This window comes from Lagopus leucura, unplaced genomic scaffold, assembly GCF_019238085.1.
Source record: "Lagopus leucura isolate 7727_CA_CO unplaced genomic scaffold, USGS_WTPT01 Super-Scaffold_100012, whole genome shotgun sequence".
Taxonomy (NCBI): Eukaryota; Metazoa; Chordata; class Aves; order Galliformes; family Phasianidae; genus Lagopus; species Lagopus leucura.
The window spans coordinates 6387238-6400455 of NW_024962267.1; the positions used below are offsets into that span (position 1 = coordinate 6387238).

The following is a 13218-nucleotide window of genomic DNA, read 5'->3' on the forward strand; positions in this document are numbered from 1 at the left end:
TAATAACATCATCTTAAAGTGTACTGAGAGTACTGCAAGAAAAGTAAGAGGTAGTCAGTTCAGTATGATAATATTCTTTGACTTTACCATTTTAAAATATTCATTTCCACTGCAAATTATACTAGAGAGGTTCATCCATGGTCCAGTTTTCAATTTAATATAAACCTGAAGCATAAGGCAGCAGATTTCCTTTTTATTCTATATTCATTGAAGCCCATTACTTTTTCCCTTAGGGTACACTGTAAATTTAAAAAAAAAAAAAAAAAAAAAAAAAAAATGCTGAAGGTGTATTTAAAAAAAAAAAAACAACCTCTAAAATTAGCATGCAGTATTTTGTTTTAATGCAAGCTTCCCCTTGCTGAGAAATTTACTGCATTGTTAATATGAATTTCTCAGGGAAGCAGGGACAGATTGGTATTTTGAAAGATAATAAAGTTTGTTTTTAAATGTAGCAAAGGTAGGCAATTCTAAAGGCCCTGATCAATCACTAAGAAGCGTTGTTGTAAAAAAATACTTCTTTAGAATACAAAGCAGGCTTCTCAGAACATCTAGGCATAAAAGAGGAAGGAAGAGAGGAACATCACAAAAGCAGGCATAATGGATTCATAACTGTACTGAAGAGATGCAAAACAACAATGCAATTACATACTATTGTGTTTTCCTGCAGCTCCTTGCATATGAATTGACCACCTCATATTGCAGTTCTGCTCTGTATTATTAATTTTATTAAGTTGTGAGTTCTTATATTTCAGTCTGTTGTCAGTTTTACAGATTTTTATGGTAGCAGCTGAAATGTAGCAGAGCTGAATGAATGTTTCTTGTGCTAAGTCGTTCTTGTCGCTTTGGAAACCAGTGTAATCTTGCTGCAGGCCTTCCCTTCAGAAGGGAAGTAATAGCAAACCAGGCTGCCATCAAGATACCATCCGATCAATTAAGCATATCTGTGAAAATGTTTCTTTAAAAAAAAAAAAAATAAATAAAAAAAATGGTGTGCCAAAGCTTTTGAAATCCTTTCAGACGGCTTTTATCATAAATAGACACTGACATTTGCAGGCTTAATTTATGTCTTTGAGAGACATGGTAAAGGTAGAGGAAAAGGAGGATGAGGATGCTGCCTGAGAAGGAAGTCTTTGTTGGTGCAACTCCTCCCATTTACCTCTATTTACTGCCACAGAGTCCAGCATAGGCTTCAGTTTCACATTCAGCTTCACAAGACACTGGATAAAAATAGAGAGGAAAAAAAGTTAGTATTTCCAGTCTGCTGGTGGATGGTCCAGGGAGTTACGTGATAAAAAGAACCTGATCTGCACTGTGCCCTCACCCTTCTCACCTCCAGTTGTAAATTCTTTGTAGGTAAAGGTTTTTCATTTCGTTTGGGATTTCTTTATCTTATACTCATTTGACCTGAGGCTTTAAGTAATCCACCAAAAATGTCACACAAACAAACAAACAAACAAAAACCACATAAAGTGGCAAAACTGCTGTTCAACTACTTTGGCTTTCTTGTAGGCCTTGAAGATGGTCCTTCTGAAGCATCCCCAGTGTCTGGGGCTTCCTGCTTGCTGCCTATGAACTAGTGAGAAGGCAAGGAGTTTTGTTGTTGGTTTTTTTTTTCTCTGCTTTAAATAGCAGGTTTAACAACAGCTAGTTTAAATGGCCCCCAGAGCCCACACACCACTAAGAACTGAATGTTTTATTGCTAGCTTGCAAACTGTGTAGTTTGGCTAGCTATTGAAGTAAGTCTTGGTAAATTTTTAATTGAGCTATTATATTATAATTAAGGGTTAATGGTCTGATCTTAAGATGTGCTGAAAAAGTGCAATTTCAGTTGACTTCAGTAGGAAATATGAATGCTCAGCACTTCTATAAAATCATGCCGTGAGTAAGTAGCTGATTTGTGTGGAAGTTAAAGCAAATTTAATTAAAATTATTTGCTGAGAGTGTGGTGAGGACCTACGCAACCTTGGGCCTGGAGTAAGAGGCAAAGCTGACAGTGGTCTCTGCCACGGACAGTACTGCTCTCTGGTGGCATTCATGCTATTTTTGGGATGGCTGTGCGTGAGTAACACTCCTATCACCAGACCTCACGGTTCCCTCTTTTGAGCACCATATTCCAGACTGTTATGTATTCCCCAAACCTGGTTTAATTGAATCAAAAATGGAGGGGAGTAATGCATGCTAGACCTCTCTAAGGATCTCACTGCTGTTGTCCTTGATGCCTGCACTGCCTCTGCCAACACTGCAGGCATTCTCATTTTGATGGCAACTTAGCAGATCCTTTCCGTGTGTGTGCAAAGCTAGCATCCATCTCCTAAGCTTGCTGGTAGGAGACGACAAGCCTTCGATGTGCATGTCTGCATCTCGCCCCACAACCAAGGGTGCCAGGAGGACTGTGGGTGCCTGAGATGCTGAAGCCAACTGGCTATGCACTGCCTGCAGCCATAGACACCCAAAGCCCTAGGAGACCAGAAGCAGTATATCTCTCTACAGCTACCTGAAAGAAGATTGTGGAGAGCTGTGAGTTGTTCTCTCCTCCAGCATAACTAGTGATAAGATGAAAGGGAATAGCCTCAAGTTGTGCCACGGGAGGTTCAGGCTGGATATTAGGAAAAATGTCTTCTCTGAAAGAGTGGTGAGGTATTGGAACAGGCTGCCCTGGCAGGTGATTGAGTTGCCTTCCCTGGAGATGCTCAGGAAATGTTTAGATGTTGTACTAAAGGACATGGTTTAGTGGTGGAAATACTGCTGATTGGTGGATGGATGGACTAGATGATCTTGGAGGTGTTTTCCAACCTTGATGATTCTGTGATTCTAAGCAGCTGCACCCCATAATCACTGAATCTTATGAGCTGTAAAGTCCGAAAATAAATTGTTTGTTAGATATGCATAACCAGATAAATAACCAGAATGGTTAACTAATAACATTAACTGTGATGAAAATAAGTCAAGAGGAATATTTTAGAAGGAATAAACCATGTCTTTGATATTCAGTTTTACCACAGTACAAGCAATTAATTCTATGGAATGCTGACAAAAATATATAGTGTAATTTTAAAAAACTTTATTTTGTTCTACACTAATTTAGATCAGGGCTACTCAAAAGTGCAGATTTTGCACTTACTCCATGAAATATCTTTATTCAGACATTGATTTGATGTTCAAACCGCTGCTTCTGGATTTAGTATCCTTTCACTTCAAGACTCTTTCATTCTGATCTGGTCTTTTAATTAAACCAACTACTATAATTCCTATGGAAATTAGCTTTTATTTTTCTTCCAGTTACCAAAGCATTTCAGTAGGACTTTTCTGGTACAAAGTACACAAATTGGATTTTACTTCTGCTTGAGATGTAATTAAAAACTCATTTGATTGCTATATTTCTGGCTCTGTTTTAATTATTAAACACCAGTAATCAATTTTCTTTTATGAAGCTTTTGGGAAATTATCTCAAAAGCAACACATTTCTCTCCCTTCTGGCAGGTTCTTGACCATTTACTGAATTACATTCAGAGCACCTGCTCCTGATCTGGATTAAATCACCAATTTATTCCTAAAGCTATTTAGGTTTATTTGGCTGTAACCTAGTCAGGGTTTTCTGCCTCCTGGCTGCACTTTTTACTTTCGATTTTATTGCACAAAAGCCTCTTGATGTACTGCTCTTCCATGCCTCTATTTTTGATGCATGCCTTGTACAAACTGCTTTGCTAGTGATCTGTCTAATTTGCTACTCAGCTTCTTAGGCCCAATTTATTCTTTACTTCAATATGAAGAGGTTTGGTCTTCAACGGCTGTCTGACATAGGATACTTCCAAATAATGCTGAAGCTTTGGAAATGGCCCTTTTCCTCAATTCTCTGTGGTGCAGCAGGTGGGCTGTGGGACAAATCCAGAGTCCCTGTCCCCTGCCTGCAGGCATTCCTTCCTGTGCAGTGCAGCTGCCTTGCTACACAGAGATTGGTGTGGGATTGGAAACTTTCCCATTTCATCCCCTTTCCTGTAATAGCTGCTCATTATCACAGGTTGATAAAGCATGCTGGGACAGCAGTCCCACCAGTGGCTCCCATTCCAGCACTAGGAAAGGCTAAATAGATTTGCAGTCCTCTTCTGTAGGCATGCATTACCTCAGGTATGTAACTAAGCTGTTTCTCAGAAAGTTATTGTATAGCACTGACTTTTTCTTCCACCCTCAATGATATAGGCAACTTCTGTGACTATGTACTGCTTGTAGATCATCTGGCTCCAGGGTGGTGGGGACAGAGGACTGCATCAGTATCTGCTTCATCTCTGGAAAACACATTGTTTGAACTAGCCAGGATGCAGCATAGATGTGGCTGAAAGCTAACTATTGCTTACACAAATACAACACTGTTGTGCTCTTTGAGTCATATGGCATCATTTTAAGGGGGAACATAGCATGCCCCAGCTTACAAACACTGCAGTACCTCCAGAGTATTGTTTTATTTATTTATTTAGGTTCTCGCCCAAATATTGACCAGTTGTTTAACTTGCGCGCTTTGACAAGATTATGACTCGTGGAAGTATGGCTGTGGGTCTAATATTTGTTAAGTGAGTTTATGGAATAAGACCATATAAATTCAGTTTTATGACTGAGCACATATCAAAAAGTTATAGGTCGCAGCGTTCACTCTGCTTTGGAACCCAGTGGTTTCTAATGAATCACTTTTATTATGTAGGCAGTTTCTGAGTTGGAAGGGAGGACTAGTGACCGAGGAGCCACAGGGATAAATTCAGACCTCGTGTATAAGCACATGAAGCATTGCTGAAGTCAAGAGAGTAGTGACCAGTTACAGCAAAGCTGAATTGGACTCCTGAGTTTTGCTGAAGTGGCTTTCATGTAAGAATATGTAGGCCAAAGGTGAGCCATCTATCTGAAAATCCTTGAACTTCAGAACAGTTCAGATAAAAGGGAACCTGCACTGCAGTCATCCAAAGATTTGATCCTTATGATATACTTGATGGAAGATGTTTTGAAAAACCAAAAGCATTTCTGCACACAAGCCTGTGTACTGAAACCAAAGAAGACAGATAAAATTCTACCTTCTGTAGGCAGCACGTAGAAGATACAATATAAAGAAGCATCAGAGATTAAGTTCTGTGAACCTTTTGATGTTGTGTGTGTGACTTAATTATTTGCCCCACTGATTCAGTGTCATACGTTTTCATTGGGTTCCAGATGAAATAGATGACAGTACTGTATTTGAGAGGAGGTTTAATTGATTGTCCAGTGGTGTGATGTACAGCATACTTCAGGGAGGGAAATAGATACAGAGGTCTTCAGGTAGCAAACTGTACTCTGACTACTATCAATACTTTGCTGTCAAAGGGGAGAGTAATATTGAGGGACTGGGTACCTACTGAAGTAGCTTGACAGATGTGTTGCTATAGTTGCAAATGATTCACGTGTTCATAATAATTTGAGGTTTTACTCAGAAGAGTTACAGTTCCATAAATAACTTGTTTGGCTCTGCTCTTTATGGTTTTGGTTCTGCATCTGATGCATGCAAAATACAAAATGTTTCTACCCCTTTTCCTTTCAACATTTTAACCAAGCAGCCAATCAGTGTCTTCTGCCTTACTATCAAATGGATTTTGAAAAACTTTTCAAACCGTATCAATCTCATATCCTCATTTAGTTCTTTGAATTTGCCCTCAGCTGGGAATTCTGCAGGCAACTGTGATTCTGTTGTGTTAAACACTTACTTGAAGTGTCTCATCCATCATCATTTCTAGTCCTTTTCTGATGCAATGTAGTTTGTGCTTCATCTTTCTTGAAAACTGAATGGCTGTTAAATTATCCATTTATCTTCTTTCAGATTTGCTGTACAATTTGAGTTCCCTCTATCTGCTGTCTCTTCTACCTTATCTGCCAACATTTTGGTTTACTTCCTCAAATCTGTATGTGCATTTCCATACGTGACTGCCTGTCCTTCGCAAAACATTGGGCAGATAATCCTAAGTAAAACAGCAACACAAACTGCAGTGTTATGAATTACTCAATTTTCTCACAGATCGTGGTGAAAGCCTTTCATGAAGCCTAGTTTCACTGAAGCCGGCAGCAAATATTCATTCTTCTGTATCTCTCAAATGCTCAGTTGATGATTTGCTCTTTCAGTTGAGGTATTTTGGTATCAGACGACTTAGAAGTAATTTGAGGTGCTCTTTTCTGAAGAGAAACATGTTTCCTCTCTTTCTTCTTCCAAGCAATTTGGGAAAAATTGTAAATTCCTGAAGTTGCCAACAGCAATTAATTACTGGAAGTTGTTTTATAGTCAGAGTACCTGAGTTTTCTGAAAAGTCCAAGTGCCTTCATTTCAGGTGGCCTCACTTAGGTTCATTATTAGCAAACAAGCAGTAGGGCAACAAATGTGCTGAACCCAGCCAAGCTGCTATTTCCGGACTACAGAGAGTAAGAAAGTCTTTTTTCCCTGGGACAAACCCTTATCCCTGAAACAATCCTTAGCTACCAGCTCCTGCCAGCACTGGCGTTTGGCACAATTTGCCTGATTAAATTTCCTCTGAAGCAGATTTCTCACAAACACAGCAGAATATGCTGCACCTGCTCTTTCTTGGAAAACCTTACCCCCTGGATTGCAACAGAGAGAGGCTAATTTAATCTGCCATTGTCTGTGCAGCCTCAGTCCATACCGTATCAACAGTCTGCATCCTAAGCCTACCTACTTTACAAATTCTTGTCAGCCAGGGAGTCCCAGGAAGCAAAGATGCATTATTCTCACTCTGTGTCCAAGTCAAGCATCAGATGTTAGCCCGGCTGGAAGTGTGCATTTTCATGCACAAATTCATCAAATTTCTTTCTGTTAACACGCTTCTCTCAGCAGCTTAGACCTAACTTCCTAAACCCACTCTTTCTGTTGTTGTTGTTACAATAGTTCTCAGTAACTAGGGTACGCGTTTTGGTGAATGCCTGTCTATTGCTCCTAGTGAACAGCTTCCTACCAGGGCTACCCTTTCTTCACGACTAAATGCAAACAAATAGAACAATGGCACTCTGAATTTTGTGCCAACAACTTCAGTTTGAGGTGAGTGCCAGGTACAGCAAGCCATTACCAAAATGTTCATACAGATAAGATCTTCCCTGTTTTATATATATATATATATATATTATATATATATATATAATATATATACAATATATTATATATATTATTTATATATATAAAATTACATATCTGTGTGTGTGTGTATATATATATATTTATATAAATATATATACACACAGATATATAATTTTTTTTTTTTTTTTTTTTTTTTAAATGTCTTAGTTGTGACTATGCAGAGAGGACATTGGAACTGAAACACAGCTTTGGCTACATCCAGAGACTCTTGCCTGAGTAAGGTCTAAGTCATACCATACAACCCATCCTGGACTTCTAGAGGAATGGTCCAAACCTTGAATTTCTTATGATATTTCCTTATGTAAAATTTTCATTGAGAGTCTGAGGGAAAAATACAGTCTTAGTAAATGAGGAAGGGCTGTATCAGGACATGGCAGTATAAGAGTGATTCCTAAAGCATATCTTTCCTTCTCTTCTGCAAAGGAATATTGAAATATTAATCTCTTGCCTACTAGTTGTAAGTAGAGTATAAACTTTTGGGGAAAAAAAAAAATCAATGTATGCACATGCAGTCCTAATTCAGGTGTCAAAGTCAATTTTTTGAACTGGAGAAATTAAAGCATGGACATTGGAGACTTCTGTACTTTTTTATTTATTTATTTATTTTTTGCAGAAGCTCTACTGATACTACCCTGTGCCTTTAATGTCTGCTAATGAGTAGAATAAATGTTTCTTGCAGTTACATCACCATTGGGCAATTACCCAAAAGATGGATTTAATTATAAGGCCAGACTGTAGGAAGATAGGCATATCCACTGTGTGTGCCGTTGTAAAGTTGTAGACAAAGCAATTAGACTTCTTGCCGAGTGCGTCAGTGTGATAAGGGTAGGCTTTGTCCTTCCACATAAAGTCTACTACATTTAAAGTACTTGCTAAAATAAATAAATATTTCTGCTCTTTCCTGATTTTTCCCCAGAATCTAGAATGAAGTAACACAAATTCAATTTTGTATATGCTATTATGTGTTAAAAGCTCTCCTTACCCAAGAAAATCTTGAATAGCACTAAAAATAGCACTGAAATGGCGCAGCTCAACTGAGCAGGGAGGTAGAGGTGAGCAGGGCAACCTCAGGCACGCATAAGTTGTATAAGCCATGAGCTTCTTTATCTTCCACAAAGACATCTCCCTTAAATTTAAATAGCTGCTGTCATCGTCACTGACTACCTGACTATGTATTTATCTGCCTAGAAGCAGAGTGCATGGCCTTTGGCCCTGCTATTCATAGCATTACTGTCTCTGCCTAACAATGCTGTGAACAGAGCCGGGCTGCTCTTAGTGTCTTTTCTTTGAAGTGAATCACTAATGCTTTGATGTTGTTTGTGAGGAAAAATAATGATTAAAAAGAGTAAGATCTTCACTATCCTGCTCCATCTGTTCCCCACAGAGAAATCTAATCTGAGTTTAAAAAAAAAAAATCTGCAACTGGTCCTGCATTAGGTGTGCGCAAGCCATAGAGTTGAGGGCAGGAATCTGTTGGTGTTGAAACTCTTAGTATCTTAGTAGGTTCAGAGAAGTAATTTGCCTTAATGATTGAAATGCTGTACATGTTACAAGAACGTTTATGTCCAAATAGGTACAGAGTGCTTTCTCAATACAGTGAATGCAGCTGTCAGTGTAGCCATAGTGTTTTATTTTCAGTGGGATATCTTAGATTTTCTGCTTGAGTTGCATGTGATTCCCCTTTATACCGTGTTCTGTGGAAAAAAAGGGGATGATTACTTCATATTGAAGCTACATTAGTGCATTTTGAAATGCTCTACAGATCATAGAAATGTATTGTTCCTTACAAATGATTATTCTAATATGCTTGTTTCTCATCTGTCTACTGACAGTGCTTTCTTTGCTAACATTTTTGAATGAAGAGCAAATGCGATGCAGTAAAGCGTAACTAAAGCCCCTAAAATCAGAACTTCAGAGTAAATGTGTGGCAGTTCTGCTATTCAAGGCAAAAACTTTACTGTCATATAAAAATACTCTGATCACTGTGGTAGCAAAAAAGTAAATTCAATAAAATTATAATGTCCCAAGTGTAATAAAAAGCAATGAACAAAAAATTGGGAAGTTTTTATCTTCACAGTCCTTTGATACACAGTATGGAGGAAACAGATTTTATTACTGTGGCACTTTGATACTGGAGGTGGCCTAATTCCCAAGTCAAGCAGCATTTGTGGGGCAGTGAGGGAGCAGAGCCACAGCTTACCTTGTGCCAAGAGCAGAGTCATGCTTACAGAGCAAACGCAAGAAGGTTTTGATTTAGACGCTCTGATATGGGAAATCTGTATATAATTTTTTTAAATATCCCAGTTATTATGTATCTACATATATTCAGCTTCAAGCTCCACATTAACTTATAAAGCATATTTTGTAGACCTTTTCATGATGGCTAGCAGAAGGTTCACAGATCTTGAGGAATTGCTAGTTGCTTTTAAAACTTCTTACAAAAAAAATACCCAAAAATCAGAATAGTTCCAGCCAGGTAAGCAAAGGTATAAATCTCCTTATGTGTGTATGCACTGCTGTGACACCCATCTCCCTGTTGAAGGAGGCTTAATCATCCTTCTCTTGGGAGAAAAACTGCACCTCAAAGTTGAGAGCTGTTCTGAGGAAAGGCAGAAAAGTGGGTAGATGCATACAGAGGAGGCTGATAGTGCCAAATCTCCCCAGAAGACTGATAAAGTCCCAAAGAATCTTTCAAGAAAGGAGGAGAAAAGCGTAAGGCAGGGGGAGGCCACAACTCTCTATAAAGCTCTGTAAAATATACTAAAGGTTGTAATTATCAAATGTTCTCTGTGGGCACTCTGGTATATGACTAAACTCATAAGCCTGGACTGTGGACAAGGTGCAGTTTGTTGCAGCACAGCCAATGCCACCAGAGTGCCCATTTAAGTCTGGTAATGAAGTTCCTTCTATATTGCACGCTTCAAAAATCCAGAGCTGCCAAGAATAGTTTACTCTTAGGACTACTTCAGGGGCCTCCGCTGATCTTGTCAAAGCAAAAAACTCCAATCTGACTTCAGTGGGAGTTCCCAGCATTTGCAGACAGTAGAGACCACTTTTGCTGTCTGAGTGTCAAGTAAAATGGAGCACAGCATTAGTCCTGCCTCAGCAGCTGTGTCGGTATGGATGCATGCGTTTCCCTGCAGAGCTCTCTTTAGGCCTCTGGACACCAGGATGTGTCCAGATAGATCCAGGACTTCATCACTTGCATGAAGTAATTATATGCAAAAGCCTTGAGTTTGTTCTTTATGGCTTAATGTTGTAATTTTGGTATCAAAACAAGTGTCAAATGTTTTGCTTATAAAAGCTTTGTGCTAGTGAGCTACATAAGTACTGCTAAGATTTTACTAATTTGTCAGCTGCCACTCTGCCTCTTTATGTTGCACTTGTAATGATGTAACCCATTCTGTCCCCACATGCAGTCCCAACAACAGATTATAGAGGCTAGGATTTTAAAGAACATATTTAGAAAGGAAAAAATAAATTAGAATCTAGGACTTTGTCATAGTTAGAGTGTGCTCAGGCAGCCCTAACCAGAAGATTTAGAATGCCTGACTACACTGCTGATGTGATGTGTATTGAGGTTTGATTAAGCTGGCTGTGAAAATTAAAATATGACTACATGTTCAAGAGAGAATCTCCTGCAGTGTGATACTGTGACATCAAGTTTTCTGTTTACCCCTAAGGCTGGTGCTGCAATGACTTCCAGGTTTGATGGTGTCTCCTTTTTAAGTTGTTGAGCAGCAGGCTAATAGCTGCACAGCATGATACAAAGACAGCAGAAAACAGGGAAATCAGTTGTGAATATATTCTCCAGAGATCTCCTGCTAAGATGGAGCTAACTAACCAGAGCATTAGCGCTCAGATCTAGTCTTCTCATGCAGAGGATGGTCTGATGATCAGTTTTTCCTCCTTTATTGTACTTTTTCAGATCATGAATTATGAATTCTGATATAATATGCATTCTAGTGTAATATGAACTATTATATTGAAGGGAACATTGTTTTTAAAGAGTTTTTCTCCAGTGTCAGTTCTCCCTACCCGTTGGTGTCAAAGACAAGGTTAGTATTTAAAAAAATGTAACTTTCTATGGGTCTCCTGTGCTTGCCTTCTCTTAATTGGCTGAAACCTATGGATTTACAGATTATTTTATCCTGATAAAGACTGACATGAGAAAGAAACAGGATTTCCTGTCAAAGCATTAGCCCACCTCACATTCTTGCTGTCACACAACTGGGGTTGCCTTTGCTACTGGCCAGCCCCTTCTTTAGTGGCAATCTCAAATGCCATGAGGTGGAGTGGGTAGGAAGCGCATCATCTTTCTTAATAAAATGGAAGGTGGTCTCTGTGGTTTCAGCATGTAGGAAAATTCTGGCTGACACAGTTATTGATGGTTAAGTTTCTATAGTGTCATTTTCCATTTATCATTCTGCCTGTGTAGCTCTGCTTTCTGTGCAGATAAGAGAGAATAAGTTGAAATGGTGAAGTTCATGTTACACACAAGTTAAATTCCAAAGCTAGTTTAATCCGATGAGAGAAACATTATTCAGAGCCCAACCAAGTAGTACTTGAGCATTTATACCATATACCAAACATCCAAGCAACCTGTATAGAAACATTTGAAAGATTAAGCTCCCAGTTAAACAGCACGTAGGTTAAACTACAAATCACTTGTCATTGACCTTGAAGGCTTGGCCTAGGGAGTCCTTCAACAATTTGAAAAGGAACCAGAAGGGAGTGCAAAGGCTCAGCCCTGAGTATCGCCTGCATCACCTGTATTTGGATGTGTTCCCAGGCACAGGGCTGACAGAAGCACATGGTGAGTCCATCCCATCAGCACCACCCTGCTGAGTGCTACACACCTTGCCACAACAAGAATCAGTTTGTCTCAAACAAAATGAACAGTTACCTTAACAGCTTTCATAACTCAGAGAGAAATTATATTTACAGATAAAACTGTCTTCAGGGAAACTGAAGATTTCTGCATAGAGTTCAGTCTCTTGTTAAACGCAAAGAGAGATAAAGCATTCCTGGGGCCTTCAAGGCTGCACAATAAGCAAACTTTTTTCCTTAGAGAGGCAAGAACAATCTTCTCTGGGCTCTACAGGAGCAGTAAGTAAAAATTACCTCATACAATGGCATGCAGATGCTATCAATCCACTCGAGCTGCAACCTGGGTAGTTCATCTTTCCTGTTCCGATCAAAAATGGCCTGAATCGAGAAGGGAACAAAACTGTCATGGTTTATTACACCAGAGTATTTTACAGGCATATCATCCAGTGCTTCAGAGCCATGATCAAATTGTTACAACCAAAACATTTTGTAAACCATAGTCAGTCTTTGCAATCTTTCTTATTGCTTTGTCTGGCATGAAAAACAAACTGTTTATTTTGATTTCTGTTTCTAAATTTCTAGGGTGAATGTATTTGACTTTTATAAGTCTATAATGTAAAATAAATGTTCTGCGGTTGGGGTTGAGATGGAAAGAAACCTCCTGTAGAGATGTAAAGTAGATACCTTTGAGCAGATTTTTTTTCTTTTCTCACATGAGGTCTGGGCTGGCTCCCTCCCTCCCAGCTACAGACTCTTTTTGGAAAACCAGCCATGGCCATGAAGCCAAAGCACGGGGAGTCAACAGACCAGTCTGGGGAATAGTTATTAATTTATTCTTCTGGAAACATCCTAATTCAGTGACCTTCTACACTCCATAGAGAGTAAGTTAGAGAGACCTAAGCTGATGTTTAAGAGGCACAATTATTGGTTGTACTGCTCTATGAAAAGAGATGGAAGAAAATGAATTCTCAAGGGTTTGAATGTGAGTTTCCTCTGTACCCTGTAGGAGATCACTTAGTCCAGCAGCTTTTCCTTCTACAGAATCTTAATCCTCCTTCTAGTGGCTCATCCATACCATTCATTGAATTTCTTCTTTTATTCTCTGAAAATTCCAAATTTTAAATCTTTCTGGTGTTTCATTAGAAAGTCTGTTCTTATTCTAGGCTCATCTGCCCCCAGCTTGATGTCTCTTCAGAAAACTTAGTTTCCTTCTTTCCCTTCACACCATCTCTAGG

General features: G+C 39.0%; 1 protein-coding gene across 4 annotated transcripts in view; it reads right to left on the reverse strand.

Annotated features, from left to right (window-relative positions):
* Positions 1–326: 326 nt before the first annotated feature.
* Positions 327–13218, reverse strand: part of PDE11A (phosphodiesterase 11A) — a 113887-nt gene continuing 100995 nt past the window's right edge. For 3 of the 4 annotated variants that reach the window (XM_042875039.1, XM_042875040.1, XM_042875042.1), the window contains exons 19-20: positions 12278–12361; positions 327–1217 (exon numbers count right to left, since the gene is read on the reverse strand). In XM_042875039.1, coding sequence (XP_042730973.1) covers positions 1056–1217; positions 12278–12361 — 246 coding nt within the window. In that variant the 3' untranslated portion in view covers positions 327–1055. The remainder of the gene's footprint in view (positions 1218–12277; positions 12362–13218) is intronic. The other variant, XM_042875041.1, reaches the window with a different exon arrangement.